This window comes from Bos indicus, chromosome 7, assembly GCF_029378745.1.
Source record: "Bos indicus isolate NIAB-ARS_2022 breed Sahiwal x Tharparkar chromosome 7, NIAB-ARS_B.indTharparkar_mat_pri_1.0, whole genome shotgun sequence".
NCBI classification, from domain to species: domain Eukaryota; kingdom Metazoa; phylum Chordata; class Mammalia; order Artiodactyla; family Bovidae; genus Bos; species Bos indicus.
In genome coordinates this window covers 57,355,433-57,375,207 of record NC_091766.1, presented here as the reverse complement: position 1 = coordinate 57,375,207, position 19,775 = coordinate 57,355,433, and the positions used below count along the sequence as shown (strand labels likewise).

Genomic DNA, 19,775 nt, shown 5'->3' with positions numbered 1-19,775 from the left:
GACGATAGAGGACCTCCTTTTTAAAGTTACAAATCAATAAGAACAGAGAAATGGGGGAAAAGAAACAGCAACTCTGGGAACTTGGAAAGCATATGGAAGAAAAAAAGAAAAGCACATAGAGAGGCAATACAGGATTTGGCAGACAAGAGAAAGCTGACTCTAAACCAGCAGTCAGGAAACCAAGAAACCAGTTTTTAAAATCAGAGACTCCTTCACTAGCTCGAGAATTGACAGCACCAGACACCCATGAAGTAAGGACACAGTACAGCTATAACAAAGATTTTGAAAAAGCAGTTTAATCACTAGATCCCCCTTGCCAACTTTATGTATCTGGGGCACTTTTGAAACTCAGTAAAAGGCAAGGAGTGATTTTAGAAAGCAAGGGTTAGCAAATCACAATCTGTTGGCCAAATCTGGCCTGCTGCCTGTTTCTATACAGCCCAAGAAGAGTTCTGATATTTTTAAAGGTGGGGGAAAAATTGAAAACTTAATTACACATAAAATTAAATGAAGTTCAAATTTCAGTGTCTACTCATTCCTTTACATAAATCTACAGGTGTTCTCACATTACAACAGCAGAGTTACCAATTATGACAGAGACCACATAGCCCACAAAACCTAAAGTATTTATTATCTAATCCTTTATGTTAAAATTTTGCTGACCCTTCCTCTAAAAGGCAAAATCGTCTCTGGACTGCGAGAACATAAATTAGGATTGAGGCGTACTAGATTGAGAAAACATACGTTATCAAGACACAGTCCTTATCCAGGATCTCACCAGCTTAAAAATGACCTGCTCTAGAGGATCTCAATAAACCAGCTGAAATCATCCCACAGAAAGGCAGTTTTCAACCTCAGCACTGACCAGACCATGTTCAGAAGCATCCCTGGCCAACAGATGCCAGCAGCCCTCCCTCACTGGGGCAAACTAAGATGTCCTCCAGTGTAAAAAAAACCCTGGTTGAGAACCACTGTTCTACAGTAAAGCCCAAACTCATAAGAGCCCACCCAGATGCTAAGAGAGCCCAAAGAGCATTTTAGTGCCTTGCTCTTAAACATTAGCAGTCAGGGTCTACAAAGACATCTAAGCAAACTCTCAAACATGAAAGTCCCCAGGTTGTGGTAGGAAAAGACAGATGGTAAAATAATTTTAGATGAGAGTTCTGAGTGCTACTGAGAGTAATGAAGGCAAAGAGGTTAATCAGAAGGCATCTGGGCAAGTATCTGAACATAAATGATTTAGTAAGCTATGCAAACACCTGGGGGAAGAACACTCCAGGAAGAGGGACTAGTAAGCATCAGAATATTCCAGTACTGGCCAAGGCATATCAGTGTCAGTGAATAAATGAACATAAGAGTCTTGAGAAGTATGCAGATATGAGTATATAGAGAATCTTACAGCCATGAAAATTTTATTCTAACTAAAACAGTAAGCAGTGCACATTTTTCAAGCAACAGAATACTGCCTTAATTTGTCATTTAAATTTTAAGATTAGTCTGGCTGCTGTGTGGAATAAGAACTTGACTACAGAGGACAGAAAGAATGGAGGAGGCAAGGAGTTCAGTTAGGCACCACAATCAGAGTATTTTGAATTAGGGTTTAGTGAGGGAAATGGTAAATAAGAGGTTGGATTTAGAAAAGGTTTTGGAGGTAGATTGTGCTGATAAGACTTGAAATGCACAGTGGGGAAAACTAAAAAATCAAGGCTAATTTACAGGTTCTGATAGGGCCATCAAATGAGTGAAAATGAGACCATCACACACAAAGCGTTTAAAATAAAAAAGACTACTGTGCATGAAATACAGGTGTAAATACATATGGAAAGTCATGTCTTCCTGTTTCAAGTCTCAAATACATTTCTGACATAGTGTAAACTTCCTCTTTTCATAAAAAGTCTATGATTAGACCTAAATTATTTCAACCATTAAATTATAAATATGGAAGATGAACACTACTTGTACCAAATGCAATTGTGTACCTCAACAGCACTATAGCAAGTGGTTCAACATACTCAACGTTTTACACAGATCAGTGTCAGGGTGGTCCAGGTAATTCAGAAAAGTTCGCAGTGTGCAATACTTTAGAGGAAGCATTCACCATGAAATATATATCACTGAATCACAATGGGAATAAACAGCAGCTCAGTAATAAGGCAACTCTAGTTCTTATAATTCTAGTTCAGTAGAGACCTGAAGTACCCATTAAGTTAATTATGAAAAGACATCCTAACAGCTGCCACTTAACAGATGTATATGTAGAGCGTGTGAGATAAAACATGCTGAGTCTTGTCTATCTACAATACAGACATATATATGTATACACTGACACATAATAGTTGGGAAGGGTCAAACACTGGAACTATCAGTTTGGAAGAATTGCCCAGTAAAAATTAATAAATGTACATGAGCTGATTTTGAAACCTTTGTGTAACATCAGTATATATGAAACGTAAGGACAAAATGTTCATGAGGCAAAAGCCATGTCCATAATGGCAAAAATATCCAAGTATTTCTGAGGCAGAAATGTCCACACAGAGGGTCACTAAGGTATGAAACGGTTCAATTTAAAAGTTATGCTGGCAAGGGATATACATTTCTTACTGTTATTTTCATTTTACCTGTTTTCTCTCTTTAGGATTGAGCAATAAGTACCGAGGATCAAAAACTATCTTGTGCAACTCCTTCTCCCATGTTGAAAAAGCAGACACCTTTAAAATAAAAAAATGTATTGCCTCATAAATTAAGTTGGCTCTAAAAACTGAAAGGTCATATAATTTTTGCTTGAAATCTATGGGACGTCTACTTAAAAAGGACACATAATAAAAACCATACTGCAATTTCCATCACTAATAAATGACAAGCAGTGGGAGGCTAGGCAAAAGCAAATTTCCACACTAATTGGCTCTGAACATTTCTATATTATATAGAAGTAACACACTTAATTACTCATTAAAATAACTACTACTGTGTGACATTTTAAAAATCAGTACATCAGAAAAAGCCTTGAAGATTTGCATTTTGATTTCCCAAGCTTGCTCTAATCTTGTGAACAATGTTGTGATGTAAAGTTGAACAATTTTACTTACTCAAATGAATCTGTGAATATAATCAAAAGGTTGAAATCCCTTCTCAATTAAGCTTCATTAATAGTAATATCATAAAGTACCAGTACTCCTTTAACCAAAAGCCATTCTGTAGATATTAAAAGAATCACATTTACCTTACCTATCCCGAGTAGTCCGTCATTCTGTAATGTTAATACTCGTCATATTACTCACCAAAATTTAATGACCCAATAAATGTTAAATGTTATTTGTACTTAAAAGGATAATAAAATGGCATTGAGTTAAAACATAATATAATTAGCCAAGAAAACGGCTATCTGAAAAAGAGCACAGTGATTTGACAGGCTTCCCTTATCCCGCCCCCACGACATGAGCACTAACCTTAGATTTGACCTTTTAGCAAGACATATTTATATTACTTATACAAAACAGAAATATCTCCCCCAAAGATTGTTTTCTGACCCCTCTCTCTAGCAGCATGTCCTTGAACTGCTTCATTCGGGCCTCCAGAGGGACAATGGCCCTTTCTCGGGCAGCTTTAATTTCAGCTTCCATGGCAGCTTCTTTCTCTGAATCAATGTCTTTATTATCGTCTCTCCTATAAAAAAGAAAATGCAGGCATCAACTGACAAAATATTAATATATAATCTTACTAAAATCTTAAAATCACTGGAATATTCAAGACTCACTACTGAGCAGAATATTTTTGGCAAAAACAAATTATACTGAGCTTTTCAAATCAACTCTAAGGGATAAGCAACTTTCATTATAATAATAAAGTTACAATGAGCTTCTAACGATGTTACAGTGGCTACATTGTTAGGAAAGAAAAATACCTTTAATATGCTGTCTCTCCCTGATACTACTTGATACACAAAATAAACGACCTTACTTAAAAACAAAACTTATCCAATAATGCAATAAACTCTAAGTGTTAGAATCAAACAGCATAGAATATAATTTTTAGTTTTTGAAATGATATAGGAAAAACAGTATTTTCCAAAATGTTTTTACATTATAAATGCATACGATTTTTAATCTAACAAAAATTGGTAAAAGTCTTATTAATCTCAAATATTTATTTTGAAAATAAAATATCTGCAGATTTGGCCAAGTGGATTATGTGAGATATATACCTTACCTACCTGACATTTTTTTTACTCACTTTCTGGGTGATAAGTTGAGATTTAAGTTGAAGGACAGGTCCCAGAGAGCAACATAGGCCCCGGAGTAGTTAGGTGGAATTAGAACTGTTCATCAATGACTAAACTACTTCTTGTTTCTCCAAAAATGCACCTCAGGGCTAAGGGCAACCCTGCTGTTGTACAGTACTCAGGTGAGATTGTGAACATGAAATTAAGTCACCTCTCAAACATCTGCCCTATGAAGAAGGCCCATTCATGTGAATAATCAAAAAAAGTAATTCAGTAATATTCAGGTGTGTTAAAGCAGATCTTCCATCTTAAATTCGATCTGCTTTGTATACAAATAAAATTGGTTCATATTTCCTGCATAAACTTAAGGGAATTAGAAAAACAGAACATTAGGAAATTCAAAATCATGCTATATAGGGAAATGAAGGTAGCCCAGGAGATTTAAATGGAACTAAGGCTACCCCACAAATATGGTGAGAGGTATTTAGCAATTTAGGGAATGAATCAAAAATAGAAGATATAATCCGTGACCTGCAGGAACTTAGCGAGATAGTCTGTGACCTAAGATATGCACAAAACAAACAGGTAAAAGCAATTTGCCAAACAATATACCCTCTTATAATAATTTATTTAAGAACTATTTATATAAAGAGTTAAAAGACAAGAAATACAACTAATGAAAACAAATAACCTTTACAGAATTATACTAAATGAAAATGTCACAATACAAACTATCACTATCTATCTCAATAAAAGAAATAAAAGAAAAACTAAGCCAGGAAAAACAGGCTTTTAGCTTTGTACCTAAATAGAGAAGCTCGGGCAATCCACATAAAGGACTTCTTTGACATTCTCCTGATAAAAGCAGTTAAAAACCTTACAGAGTTGTCTATAAGAACAAACAATTAAAAACAACCTAAAAGTTTAACATTGTAGGAACATCCAAAATCATGGTACATAAACAGAATGAATACAGTCATTTATAATAATTAACACAAATTCTTATTAGAACACAAATTCAGTTGATTACAACTAATAAAAAATACATTTGGTCAAGAACTAAAAAGTCAACTGTAAAATTTCAAACAGCTGTTGTTACTGTGGTCAATTATGAGTCACACTTTAATATCTTAATTTCTTTAACACTGTTGCCAATAAAGAAACTTTTTTTAAAAAAGAAACACCCTTAACAGGGGTTGTCTTACTGATTTCTTTGCCATAATTTGGCTGCATTCAATCTGTCCTCAGATAAGGACTATGATAAACCAATCCATAGTAATGTCTTCAAACTTTCCTTCTTGCTGCTAAATAATGGTCCCATGCCTCCCCCACTCATATACAAACACCTTCTACCCCACCCATTCACCCCCCATAATTAGTAACATTCATATTTTACTGCACACTGGTCAAACTAAGGCTTCCGTTTATACCACTCTCTCTCTCTCAGAGCACTTTCTAATAATAATAGCCTCAAGGGTTCCCTCTTCAACAAGTAATGACCACGGATACAAGGACTAAGTGAAGTGACAAGTATATAAAAAGAGAGGGAAGTCTGGGTCTACATTTATCAGGTTTTTGGAACGGTATCTGTTGGGGTCTACATTAGGAAGGAAACTTTTTTTTATAAAATTCAGGTGTAATGAATTTCTAAAAACAATTTATCATAATAATGTCATTTGGCTTCATAATACATATTTAAATAACCAAAACTCTCCCACATCTAGAAACAGAAGGGACACCATTTCTACAACCTAAAGCAAGGCTTAGTCATAGGCCTAAAGAGAGCAATCGTAACTTCTGCTTCCTAACACACACACATTACCTGTCCTAATCATGAACTGACTGTAGCCTAATCATCTTTTAAGGGTAAAAATCTACCTAAATTACATAAACTATAAGTATTACTTACTTCCGTTTTTTGGCTTTAACAGGTTCATCTTCATTCATTTCTTCCATTAATTCTTGTTCTTCTTTAACTATAAGAAAATTTAATTTAACTGTCAGAATAAAAATAAGCAAGCAACAATTTAAATATTTAGGTATGAATCCTTCTGCTAACCACTACTGGAACACTTGTGTCAGCAGTATTTTTTTAAAGCTGCAACTTATAGCTCACTCACTTGCACTCATAGAGAACTGCCACTTTTGGATGGACAGCATTGTCGGGGTTGGGTGCCCTGGCAAAAAAAATTTCAAAAATTATGAATAGTTTATATGCATATATTACACAATCTTTTCTTTAATAAAATTACTCCTTAACTATATATCTATAACACTTCTTTATAAAACATTAAACAAATCATGATAATTCTACAACTCCTCTATTAATCTTCCCTTTACATTAAACTTGACTCATTCTGAAATTTTTATTAACATAAAATTTATCAAATAAATGAATATTGTATTCATTTATCAAATAAGTGAATATTTATCAAATAAATGAATAAAACCCTTATACCTTTTGCACCAGGTAGACCAAGTTCCAATAATTTGGAAATCACTAGCAAGCAGAAAATGTACCATGTGTATACATATAATCTATGAAGATTTCTCAATTATTATAAATGATATATTAGGATTTGTTTCAACTAAAGTATTAAATGAGTCATTTATCATGCTTCTATACTATATAAAGGGTTTTTAAAAAAACACAATCAATACCATGTCAAATTTTCAATAAAAATTATATACAAATATTTATATTTATTATATATCTTATATATTGAAAGGCTGTCTGAGGGTAAGGTGAATTAAAAGATTATCTCTTAATAAGGTGCAGGCGTCTCTCTAGTCCCAGGAAAAAGGTTTACCTCCCTAAATTTCATCAAGTTTAAAGTACTGCAGTTTTAGTTAGCCAAATTTTAATAAACAATATTTTAAAAATACTCTGCACAGCTTAATTATTTCAAAATATGTAACACTAATCACAAAAGGTGCTGAAAGGCTCACTGAGGAGCATTTTAGTACTATTAATAAGAATGAAGCAAGCATCAGCAGCACCAACATATCTTGGATTAACTGACAACCTTGAAAATAACAAGGTGTTTTTAAAATACATACAATAAATATTTTACAAACCATAATTTTATCCAAATTCTCTATTTTTTAATTATATGAACTCAATCTAGAAGAGCAGTCTACATTCCATTTCTCAAATACTCCTTTCCTTATATTTCTTGAAAATAAGACTTCTAAACTGCCTATTTTCCATAAAAATGTTAAAAGAATATTAAAATTAGAGGATAAATCCTAATTTAAGACTTACTTAGTTTCTTCACTTCTTCCATTCCTTTTTTATGAGGGGGCTCTTGAATAATTTTGTCAACATCTGCCCTTCCAATCAGATCATCGGGTCGGTCCCACATAGAAAGACGGGTGGTAGGATTATAAAAGAAGACCCTCTCATCACCAGTCCAAACAACACACCTAGGAATAGATTCAAACATTTTCTTATGTTATGCAACATATTTTATAGTTAGGTCTTTTAATGCCATCCAATCAAAAGGGGAGGTGGTGGTGGTGGGCAAGGACACATTCATATTATCATTTCTTACAGAGAACCAAATATGATTTTCAGAACAGAAGAGGTGACTGGCTATGGGTTAAGTAAAAGAGCAACTCAACATATTAACAGAAAACTAGGAAAAGCAAAACATTGATGATCAGAATTCAGAGTGCTCAGGAACATACATGTCTGGCACACTCAATGTTAACCTATCACAAAAGATGAGCCTAACAGCAGATAATAATACTATTAAGCAGCTCTAAAGCTCAAGAACACACCACAGCATCTGACCTATTACATAATACTTACTATTTCTTACCAAACCAGACAGACTACAAACTCAAATGCAATTATTTATGAAGCTTTTAATAACTGACTGTATCAAGTATTTAAAAATAAAAGCACCTATTGTGCTATGGCACTGTAGCCCAGCACAACCCACTGTTCCTATTAATTACAACTAGAAACTCAGCAACAATATAGAAAAAAACAAGTACATAAGAACTCTCTAAGGTTTAAAAAAAAACAAAAAAACACACAGATATGGAGTCAAAATTTAGAGAAGCAAGGGTATAAATTTCCCCACCCTCAAACCTCTGCTGAGGCCTCTGGTTGCACAGTAATAGTAGCACAGGCAGCTAAAACTAAGAGAAATCAGGTCTTTATGACCAGATAATCAAAGTTAATCAACAGCTGCCAAGCTCAAGGTGACCTAGATGTTAAAATTAATCAGACAAAGCCTCTATTATTGAAATAATCAAACACTTTACAGCAGCAATTATAATTACACTTAATGAGATAAAAACAAAACAAAGATAAGCCAAAACTTGAAATGAAAGAAGACAGAGGTTCTCAGCAGAGAAACTGTTAAAAAAGAAAAAAAAAAAAAAAAGAATGGTGTTTCAGGAACCTATGGGACTATATCAAAATGCCCAACAGACATGTCACTGGGATCCCAGAAGAGAATATTGGGGCAGAAAAAATTTAAAGACAAAATGGCCCAAAGATATCTCCAATTTTCGTAGAAGACATAAATACTAAGGAAGTTCAGTGAACCCCAAACAGAACAGACTTCAAGAAAATCATTTTTAGACACAACATAAACAGATGGAAATCGAATATAAAGAAAAATCCTCGAGAGCAGCTAACAAAAAGTATGGCAGAAAACAAACAGGGAAATAAGTCCAGGGACTGTGGATTTCCTACCAGAAACCACAGAGGCAAAAATACATTAAAACAACATCATTAAAGTCCGGGAAAAAAAAGAAATCCAACCTAGAATCCCATACAGAGCAAAAACATCCTTCAGGAACAAAGGAAAAGAAGATAGTCTCAATGAAGGGAAACTAAGAGATTTCATTTCTATCAGAATTACCCTGTAAGAAAGTTTTTCGGGCTGAAAGGAAATGATACCTAAAAAACTACCAAACAAAAAAGCACCGGGACCTTTAGTAACGAAGGGAAAAAAACAGAAATGGAAAATATCAAAGATTTTTTTCCTCTTAAGTTCTTCAAAATATGTATGAAAAATCATGAACAATGCATGTTGGGGTTTTCAATGTATGTAATAGTAATACATATGACAACTGCAACATAAAGGTCAGTAGGTACAAGGTTAAAAAAGAACCTATATGAAAATAAGGCTCCCACATTTTATGTGAAGTGCTACAATAATAACTCTAAGTAGGCTATGATGGTTAAGTGGGTATATTATAATACAAGAAAAACTAAAAATTAATGCAAAGAGATATCACCCAAAAGCCAAGAGATAAATTATTAAATGGAATGCTAGAAAATGTTCAAATAATTCAAACGAAGGGAGTAAAGGGCAAATGGAGGAACAAAAATAGAGAAGACAGAAAACAAATAACAGATTTAAATCCAACCAAAAGTTACACTCATGTTAACAGCCTAAACACTCCAATTTAAAAAGCAAGAATTGACAAAGTGAGTAAAAACACAAGACACTACTATAAGCTGTTTTAAGAGACAAACTAAACATAAAATTATAGAAAGTTTGAAAGTAAATGGTGGAAAAAGCACAAGACAAAGGGTATTATGAGAGAGAAATAGGGTCTTTTCATAATGATTAAAAAAAAAAGACAATCAAGAACATGTAACAACTATAAAACATATATAATAAGCCAGTTTACAGAGCTTAAAAGTAGATGAAATAGGCAATTCCACTATTACAATAGATTAACAGAACTCTCTCAACAACTGCCAGACCAACCAAACCCTAAAACTAACAGTACCAAGAAAGACCACCTGGTGAACAATTTAAAAAAAGTCTTAATGAACTTGAAAGTATCAAAACCAAAGGAAGCGCATTCTCTGACCACAGGACAATTAAATCAGTACAAGTGAAATACACAGAAAAAACTCAAATTAAGGAACTGAAACAAAAGACTTCTAAATAATGAGTGAGTCAAAGACAAAAATCAAAAGTAAATTTTATCATAAAAATTGAATGGCAATGAAAATACAACACATCAAAATTTGTAGGCTTGTGCTAAAGCAGGGCTTAAAAGGAAACTATGTTAAGCTTTAAATGATAAGAAAAGAACACTAATAACTTAAGAGTAATTTCATAATTACTAGAAAAAGAAGCTAGAAAAAGTATAAAGTAAACCCAAAGTAATCAGAAAAAAGGAAATAAGAGTGGGCAAGAGTGGAGGGGCCCAACCACCCTAAAACTTGTGGTCTTAATGAAAGACCAGAAAACAGGCAAACTTTTGGCTTGACTGGTCCTGAATAGAGAACAAATCACCACTATGTGGAAAGAAAAAGGGGTATCACCACAGAGCATAGACATTTAAAGAATATTAAGAGAATAATAATAACAGAAACATTCAAAGGATACTAAGAAAATAATTAGAACAAATTCAACTTACACAAAATAAGCAAATTTCCTGAAAAATACAACTTAACCAAAGACAACAGAAGAAACAACAGCAAAAAAAATGGTCCTATAGCTATTAAAGAAGTTTAAATTGTTACGAAAACTCTTCCCCCCAAAAAAACTCTGACCACGGATGATTTGTTAATTCTATAAAACCTTAATGAAAAAATATTATCTTACAAACTTTTTCAGTAAATAGAGGAATAGAAATCACCAGTCACCATCCAACTCATTTCCTGAAACCAGCAAAACCCTAATACCAAAATCCAACAAAAACATTACAAAAGAAACTTATAGATTCAGAGGCCACAAGCAGAGATGCAAAAATACTCAGTAAAATATTAGCAAATCAAATCCAACAATACATTAAAAAGATTAATCTACCATGATTAAGATTTATTACAGAAATGCAAAGTTAAACAATCAAAATTCAGAGTAATTCTCCATATTAAAAGAATGTAAGAGAAAAACATTTCAAAAGATGCAGATTTATGATAAAAACATTATCAAATTTTTTAAAAACCATATAAGCTACTATTATATCTGATGTAAAAGACTGAATTTCTTCCCCTACATGGAGAATAAGGCAGGGACGTTCATTTTTTCTACTTAACATTGCACTGATACAACAGTCCTAGCAACAAGAATAATTACACTGGAATTTTTTTCTTGGTATTTCAGAGCATAGGTTTGACTTTATTTTACTTTTTTTTTTTTTTAAGAATAAAGAGGGATCAAAAATTAGAAATTTTCTAGGTTCAGTAAACTTTAGTTTCTGATTCTAAGAAAGTTTTTAATGTTTTGACAAAACAAAAATCTTTTAAGGTCATGGAGACTTGTAACTTTTCCAATTGGTTACTAAGACTGCATCACAAAGATTTAGCATGCCGTAAAGGCAGAGGAACCAGAGATCAAATTGCCAACATCTGCTGGATCAGAGAAAAAGCAAGAGAACTGCAGAAAAACATCTACTTCTGCTTCATTGGCTACGCTAAAGCCTCTGACTGTGAATCACAACAAACTGTGGGATAGGAATACCAGACCACCTTACCTGCCTCCTGAGAAACCTGTGTGCAGGTCAAGAAGCAACAGTTAGAACCGGACATGGAATAACGGACGGGTTCCAAACTGGGAAAGGAGAACGTCCAGGCTGAATACAGTCACCCTGCTTTTTTAATTTATATGCAGAGTACATCACGAGAAATATTGGACTAGATGAAGCACAAGCTGGAATTAAAGACTGCTGGGAGAAATAGTAATAACCTCAGATATGCAGATGACACCACCCTTATGGCAGAAAGCGATGAGGAACTAAAGAGCCTCTTGATCAAAGTGCAAGAGGAGAGTGAAAAAGTTGGCTTAAAAGTCAACATTCAAAAAATGAAGATCATGGCATCCGGTCCCATTACTTCATGGCAAATAGATGGGGAAACAATGGAATCAGTGAGAGACTTTATTTTTGGGGGCCCCAAAATCCCTGTAGATGGTGACAGCAGCCATGAAATTAAGACGCTTGTTCCTTGGAAGAAAAGCTATGACAAACATTGACAGCCTATTAAAAAGCAGAGACATTACTTTGCCAACAAAGGTCCATCTAGTCAAAGCTATGGTTTTTCCAGTAGTCATGTATGAACATGAGAGCAGGACCATAAAGAAAGCTGAGCGCTGAAGAACTGCTGCTTTTGAACTATGGTGTTGGAGAAGATTCTTGAGAGTACCTTGGACTGCAAGGAGATCCAACCAATCTAAACCCAATCTAAAGGAAATCAACCCTGAATTTCACTGGAAGAACTGATGCTGAAGCTGAAGCTCCAATACTTTGGCCACCTAATAAGAGCCAACTCACTGGAAAAGACCCTGATGCTGGGAAAGACTGAAGGCAGGAGGAGAAGGGACGACAGAGGACGAGATGGTTGGATGGCATCACCGACTCAATGCACACACATTTGAGCAAGACCCATAAGTGGTGAAGGACAGGAAAGCCTGGCTTGCTGCAGGCCATGGGGTCGCAAAGAGTCGGACATGACTGAGCAACTGAACAACGAAGTCTAAGTGAGGCTGCCTTTATTTGCCATTCACAATATGTTTGTAACCTGTGTTGGATTTTAACTTATGAAAAATTTATCTTTGAATTTACAGTATTTGAAATTTCATATTCACCTAGACTGGCATGGCGACTTTATTTTTATTTACACATTTATATCAATTAATGATTGATTAATTGATATAATTGATTAATCAATTAATGATTAATTGCTGATGCATTTCTTTAGTTTATTTCCATAGGTTTTTACTCAATATTATGAAAAAATTTAAATATACAGAATATTTAAAGAATGTCTCTAGAACAGTGAACATAATATACTGACCATCTAGATTTAGACTTAATATTTTATCATATATTCTTTATCATGCATCTATCCTTCCTCTATCTGCCAGTCTTATTTTTTCATCTATTAAATGATGCAGATTATCAGTACACTTCACCCTACTCACTTTATCATGCATATTATTAGCACAAGGTAGTTTTGTGACACAAGAATTCTTTGTCCATGTGTTGACTGCTTAGTTGTTTCTGACTCTCTGTGACCCCATGAATTGTAGCCCTCCAGGCTCCTCTGTCCATGGGGATTCTCCAGGCAAATAATACTGGAGTGGGGTGCCATGCCCTCCTCCAAGGGATGGAACCCAGGTCTCCTGCACTGAAGGTGGATTCTTTACCATCTGAGCCACCAGGGAAGCCCTGGTGACTCAAGAATTCTTTATCCATAGTCTATTAATTCTGAAATGTCCTGACAGCTTCTCACTCCACACTTACGACTCATACCACTGGAGCTGTATTAGCACACCTCGGTAGGAAAATAACCAGAAAAAATCTTAAACCGTCTTCAGTAATCATACCGTTGCTGACACTACTGGTCTTGTCTGTGGGAAAAGCAAATGAGCAAATATGCCAAAAGGCCAGGTTTTTCATACTCCACATTACTGGCATTTGGGCCAAATAATTAATTCTTACAGGGAGCTGCCCTGTATATGGTAGGGTGTTTAGGAGCAACCCAGGCCTATACCTACCACATGCCTTCCAGTTACGACAACCAAAAATGCCTGCACACTTTGCCCAATATCCACTTCAGGGAGGGGGGGGCTGAGGGGAGGAGGCCAAAATTACTTCTGGTTGAAAACCACTGATCTAGGCAAATCAGCAATGACCACTAAAATCACACACAAAAAAGGGACAACTAGATGCATCCTGAGGGAAAGGTCATCATCAGTTAGTTGGCCAAAAAGATCAAGCATAAATTTCATCATATCTCTATAACTGCCCGCTAAATTTACAGGAAATTCAGAATGGAGGATTCTATTTAAAAGTACCACCAGGATACAGTAATAAAACCCAGACTGTGGGATTCTATAGAACAAATAATAAAACCAAGGAGAAAAAAGGAAACCAAGTTGAAGGGGAATTTACACATTACAAGACTCAAGAAACAAGCCAACTCATTGCCATGAGTAGACCGAGTACAGATTAAATAGAATAGGGAAAGAAAGTCCTGATGTGGGGAGAGGAAGAAGAGAGAGAACCAAACAAAAAAAGGAAAGAAAAAACAGACTACTCAAAGTTAAGATAAAAAGATGTAATTTTACAAAGTTCTCTAAACATAATCATTTATGAGGATATATATAAAAGCGATTTTAAAACACTTCATAAATAAATAAACACTTCATAAATAAAAAAGGAGATTCAGGATCTTACAGTGGTTCAAATCTATAATTATAATCAGTAAATATTAATAGGGAGTTCTGTGAGAAGAGCAAGATACTGCAGCAGTTGAGTTTTAGGTTTGAGAATCCAAAATAAAACAACCAAAAAACATTCAGTATTTGACACATACTTTTTTTAAAGTACTTTCTCTACCTATTGTGTAATAATGTAATAATCAAACATGGCAATAAATAAATAAATAAAACAACTTACTAATTAAGTAACCTACATACCACGGAGTACCAGGAATAGGGGTAGTAGCTACTGGCTTTGCCTTCTGGGCAGCTTTTTCTTCCTCAGTCATCTCTTCTTCTTTGGGCTCCTATGGGAAATTGTATTACTCCCATTAAATTCATATCACAAAATTATACTTGAATATCCCACAAGCACAAGACTGCAAATACCTTAAAGTAAAACTAACATAATGTCTGTTGCTACCATACAGAGGGGAGACTCTGAATCAGAATTTCTAAATCTTTGCCCCTTAGGCAGAGCTGAATTCCATGACAGTAGAACCCACTGGCGTCCCAGATGGCACAGTGATAAAGAATTTCCTGCCAATGCAGGAGATACAAGTTTAATCCCTGGGTCTGGAAGATCCCCAGGAGTAGGAAAATGGCAACCCACTCCAGTATTCTTGCTTGGAAAATTCCATGGACAGAGGAGCCTGGTGGGCTACTGTCCATGGGGTTGCAAAGAGTTAGACATGACTGAGAAGGCACTCACATAGAAATATAGACCCCATCAGAAGATGTTTCTAACTTAGAGAGTCACTAACTATCTGTTTAGGAGTAGAAATAAAGAAAGGGGTATAGAATATTAGAGGAGATTTCTTCATTTAAGGTTGTTTCTTTTTCTGCTAAATTCCTTACTCAGCAGAATGTCCAAAAGCAGAGCTCTTTTAGTGTTGTTCAGAGATTATTCTATGCAAGAGAGGACAGGTAAAATACAATGAACAATCCCCAAATATGAAGTTGTACTTAAAATTATAACATGTAGCAATTTGTAAGTCAGGAGGAGACATCAGCTCTGGTCCAGGGGCCTTTCTTTCTAGAGGGGCTTTGGTTTCGTGTAAGAAATAATTTAATGAAATTTTCAAAGGGAAAATTGAATTACAAATTTCAAAGAACCCTAAAATTTCAGGGATCAGATTTACAGCAATTATCTAAAACAACAGTAAACAGATTTTCAGTTACCAGTACACTGTACCCAACAATCAACACTGGCTCTCATGTCAGTAGGAAATGGCCCTTTACCTCCTTTATCTCCTTTATTGGCTCTTCTTTAGGATCCTCTTCCTCCGTCTCCATTGGCAGAGGTTCTTCAGAAGGTTCTTTAATTGGCTCTTTAATCTTCTCCTCTAGTTTCTCTATTAAAAAATGGAGATAACATCACATAGTGGTTCTGATCTAACTTCTGATGAACACTGACACTAAGCAGTTAGGATATTCCATTTCTAGCTGTTAACCACAAAAATAAAACATTCTTCCTGTAATATCATTGACTTGAATCTAATGTCATGCTCAACTTCAAATACCTTGCTATACTAATTAGGAAACTGTCAGCAGAAAAGAACTACTGATTTCAGAAGGACATAAAGTCTTACATTCATATATCATTTTTGCTACAAATGAAAGGGATAACATACTAAAAAACAGAAACAGGGACTTGTGATTATAGAAAATAAGAGTCCTCTTCCTCCAAGGTTCCAACAGCCTAAAGTTTTTCTTCAGAACACACACAATACACACATTCCTTCCTGGTCACTACTATCAATTTCAGTAAGGGTGATAGTAATTCAACAGCTAATTAGGCAATTATGCAATTCCTGACAACAGTAAAAAATATATCTATTAGTGTGGACATATAATTTAATTTCTCTAAATGGTAAAATGACAGACAAACCTGTAAGCAGAACAACTGTGGCTTTTTAAATAAATACATTATCAATTCAGTGGAAATAAATAATCCAACACTATATAAATAGAAAATCCCTCAAATGTTTTAAAAAGGAATTAATTCAGAATTTCAAATACCATTCTATGTATACTATGTCCCACTAAGTCATTACAACTATACCTTTTTCTTTTAGCTCTTGGGGTTTTTCCCAGGTTGATTCTAATGTTCTATTATTATAATAATATGTCTTCCCATCTGCTGTTTTATATTCAGTCCACTCAGAAACTGCTGTTGCTCCAGCTAAGGTAGCAGGTGAAGCTGCAATAGCAACCTGGGGATGTATCATAGGTACGATAGGAGGGGCCATTCCTGGCAATACACCTAAAAGAAGAATAATAGAAAATATTAGATCCAAGTACCAAATTGTGATACAAAGTAAAACTTTAAAATATGAGCTGAATCTATTAAACATCAATAAATGAATGAGCCAACTGAAACAAAAAAAATCATATAAAATATTAATTACTTAAATCTGGCTTACTTCTAATGCCTAAATTCAATTAGATTCAGAAATTCAACCCAAGAAGTACCTTAAAGTCAGAAATTTGCGTCACACCTATAACGAAATCTTGATAAATCATAATAACATAAAACTATAAAAATGATAAATTCTCTAATTAATAGAAATATATTTTTATAAAGAATTTAAGTTCTAATGAAATCAAAGCAATAAGCACATTTACTAGGAATATTTCCTGAGGAAAAATTATTTTCTTATTCTAAGATACCTAAAAAGGATATGAATAAAACTCTATTTCAAAGTAAATGACTGAAAAAATAAATAAGTAAAAGTAAGTCCCTGACTTTGTTATCAAATCAATTTTAGCATACTAAGTGATTAAGTCACATAGTCCTGTAAACTCTGACAGTTTATTATTTTCCAAAAATAGAGCAAAATTTCTTTTATGTTTAAAAGATAAGCCAAGATTTATATTTTTCACCAGACAGCTAAATAAGCTGGTGCTACATAATCAAAAATGTGAATTAAAATTGGAAAAAAAAAAAAAAAAAAGAACTTCATATCCTATACTAGAATTTAAGTTTCAGGTAGTTAACTTCAGTAACTTTAAAATGCAAATTTATACTATAAACACACAAATATTCACACACATAAACTCACTAGCATGCAAGCATAATCACATCACTTTACACATGGAAATGATTTTTTTATATTTAACTTAAAAACACACATCAAAAATAAAATTAAATGTTATGAATATGAGAATGAAGTTGTTTACACTTATTACAGAAATCAAGATATAAAGTGATCTGACCTTATTTGCTTTTGTGAACCAACAAAGCTAATACTACAGGCAACTGGGAAAATTAAGTGTTGGCCAAATATGACAACTGCATTTATACTGCTCATTAAAAAGAAAAATATAAAAAAAATCCACTCACTTGGGCAAAATAAATAAATAAAAGGATAAACAACAACATTCACTACCATGCCAACTTACAGACAAAACAAACTAAGATGGTTTTAAAAATTACCGGTCTTGGTGGTAGCGACTGTCTTTACATACGGGCAGCTGACTATTTGCATCATTGCTACACCTGTAAAATGGATAAGCAAGCATACGTTGGAAAGCTGCCATTGTATGTCGGCTACCACTGGGATTCAGGGAAATAATTTACCACTACAATTTAGAATGTTATTTCCAAATGAAAAAGACCAAGGATGGAGTAAACTTTCTTTCTGTTTGACATTTTATGGGAAGTGGTGCCAAATTCAATGATAACTAGTTCTAAGTTATAGCATCAATTACCTTTTTATCAAACCAGCTGGTAATTTTTGAAGGAGTCTCAAGAGTTTAAAGTCAACAAAGGAAGAGTCCCTTCATTACATATGCATAACAGGTTTCCATGTGGGACATTTTCCCACAGGATATCAAGTCCATGCTGCTTAAGAAACCAGTGAAAGGCAGACACAGCATGGCACTGACAAGATACCTTCTCTGTGCTGCTGCTAAGTGGGAACTACATGCAGAAGCAGAGGCATGGAGCACAACCATGCAAAAGGAGAACAGTAAGGTAGGACAAAGAGGGTGAGAGCAAGGAAGAAAACTAAGTAGGAGACAGACCCAAATATTCTACTGCAAATAATAAAAGGGCAAGGATGAAGAGGAGGGTAGCATTCAACTAAAGACAGAATATCCACGTGTAGTGCCTGCTCTGTGGAATGCCATGGGCTTGGGACACTGTGGAGGCAGGCTAACGAATTAAGAAAAATACAGCCCCACTGATGACTACATGGGTTGATTAATTTAGAAACCTCAATTTGTTTAAGCTGGCTAAAGGAATGGAAATTACGTACATTAGAAGAAGAATGAAGCCTCATCACGATGCATTACAATAATGATAAAAAGGGAATGAAAGGAAAAGCTGGAAACGTAAGATTTTTTAATTGAGGAAATTTGAAATTAGAGAGTGAATTTTTAAAAATTTTTTAAGGAAAAGGCAAAGGGTTTGGAAATTAAATTTTATTTTCTATTTGTTTTGGCTAAAAAAATACTAAACCTATTTTAGTACTGACAAAAATTAAAAAGAATAAACTATTTTCCCCACAAAGTACATGAAAAGAAATTCTTCATGATTCAGAGAAAAAAATTTAAGCTAAACTCCTGGGTTTATAAATAATGTGCCTATGTTCACTCACACACACACAAAAATACTGCCAATTTTTGCAAACTGCCTTAACTTCTTAATTACATTTTAAATAAAAACAAAGCTAAACCTTCTATTAACACTGAAACTAAAACAAATGCACTGGACCATAAAAGCATGCTGAGTAGCTATATGTACAGTTTTATTTTCCATGTTTAAAGAAAGCAATGGAAAAATTCATTTGGTTAAGGAAGTTACAACATGTATTAGGTTTAAATTAGTATAAATACTGCCATCTGCAGGACCACTGAGCCTAGTAAGCCAGCACTAGAAATTCAATTCTTAGAATATATGAACTTTATTCTCAAAGATTGTTCCTAAAGACATTCCCCAATACACAATTTCAACTATACAACTAAAACAGAAGAAAATCCTACCTACTGATATTTAGGCCTGACTGCCATTGTCTAATATCAACTGAGCCAATAGAGAACTCTTGTATTTGACTATCAATATTATAGGTCACGATAAAAGAACACGTCTGTTTCTTCTCATGTTAAAAAGACCAAATTGAGGTTTTCTGAGGGTGACTATATGCACACCATGAAGACTCACAAAATAACCAAAGGGCTAAATTTTTAGTCTTCTTTTTAAAAGGAGCATTGGTTCAATTTTCCTACAACTCCATCCATCCTCAAATTATGTTCTACCAGGAAATTAGAAAATTCCATTTAGTATTCTGGATAATCCTGATGTCACTGACTATAAGCTTCTTAAAATTGCAAATAAGATTTCACAGTAGAAATCCTATAATCCTAAT

General features: G+C 34.3%; 1 protein-coding gene across 13 annotated transcripts in view; it reads right to left on the bottom strand.

Moving 5' to 3' along the window:
- Positions 1–19,775, bottom strand: part of TCERG1 (transcription elongation regulator 1) — a 51,872-nt gene that overhangs the window by 15,225 nt on the left and 16,872 nt on the right. For 5 of the 13 annotated variants that reach the window (XR_011567721.1, XM_070793750.1, XM_070793753.1 and 2 more), the window contains 10 exons: positions 17,843–17,905; positions 16,469–16,669; positions 15,646–15,758; positions 14,623–14,711; positions 7,485–7,645; positions 6,340–6,396; positions 6,129–6,195; positions 5,024–5,074; positions 3,528–3,663; positions 2,619–2,708 (listed from right to left, as the gene is read on the bottom strand). Coding sequence is in view for 12 of the 13 variants with exons in the window: in XM_070793750.1 (XP_070649851.1) it covers positions 2,619–2,708; positions 3,528–3,663; positions 5,024–5,074; positions 6,129–6,195; positions 6,340–6,396; positions 7,485–7,645; positions 14,623–14,711; positions 15,646–15,758; positions 16,469–16,669; positions 17,843–17,905 (1,028 nt within the window). In the remaining variant the exon portion in view is untranslated. The remainder of the gene's footprint in view (positions 1–2,618; positions 2,709–3,527; positions 3,664–5,023; positions 5,075–6,128; positions 6,196–6,339; positions 6,397–7,484; positions 7,646–14,622; positions 14,712–15,645; positions 15,759–16,468; positions 16,670–17,842; positions 17,906–19,775) is intronic. The other 8 variants (XM_070793751.1, XM_070793755.1, XM_070793759.1 and 5 more) reach the window with 3 other exon arrangements.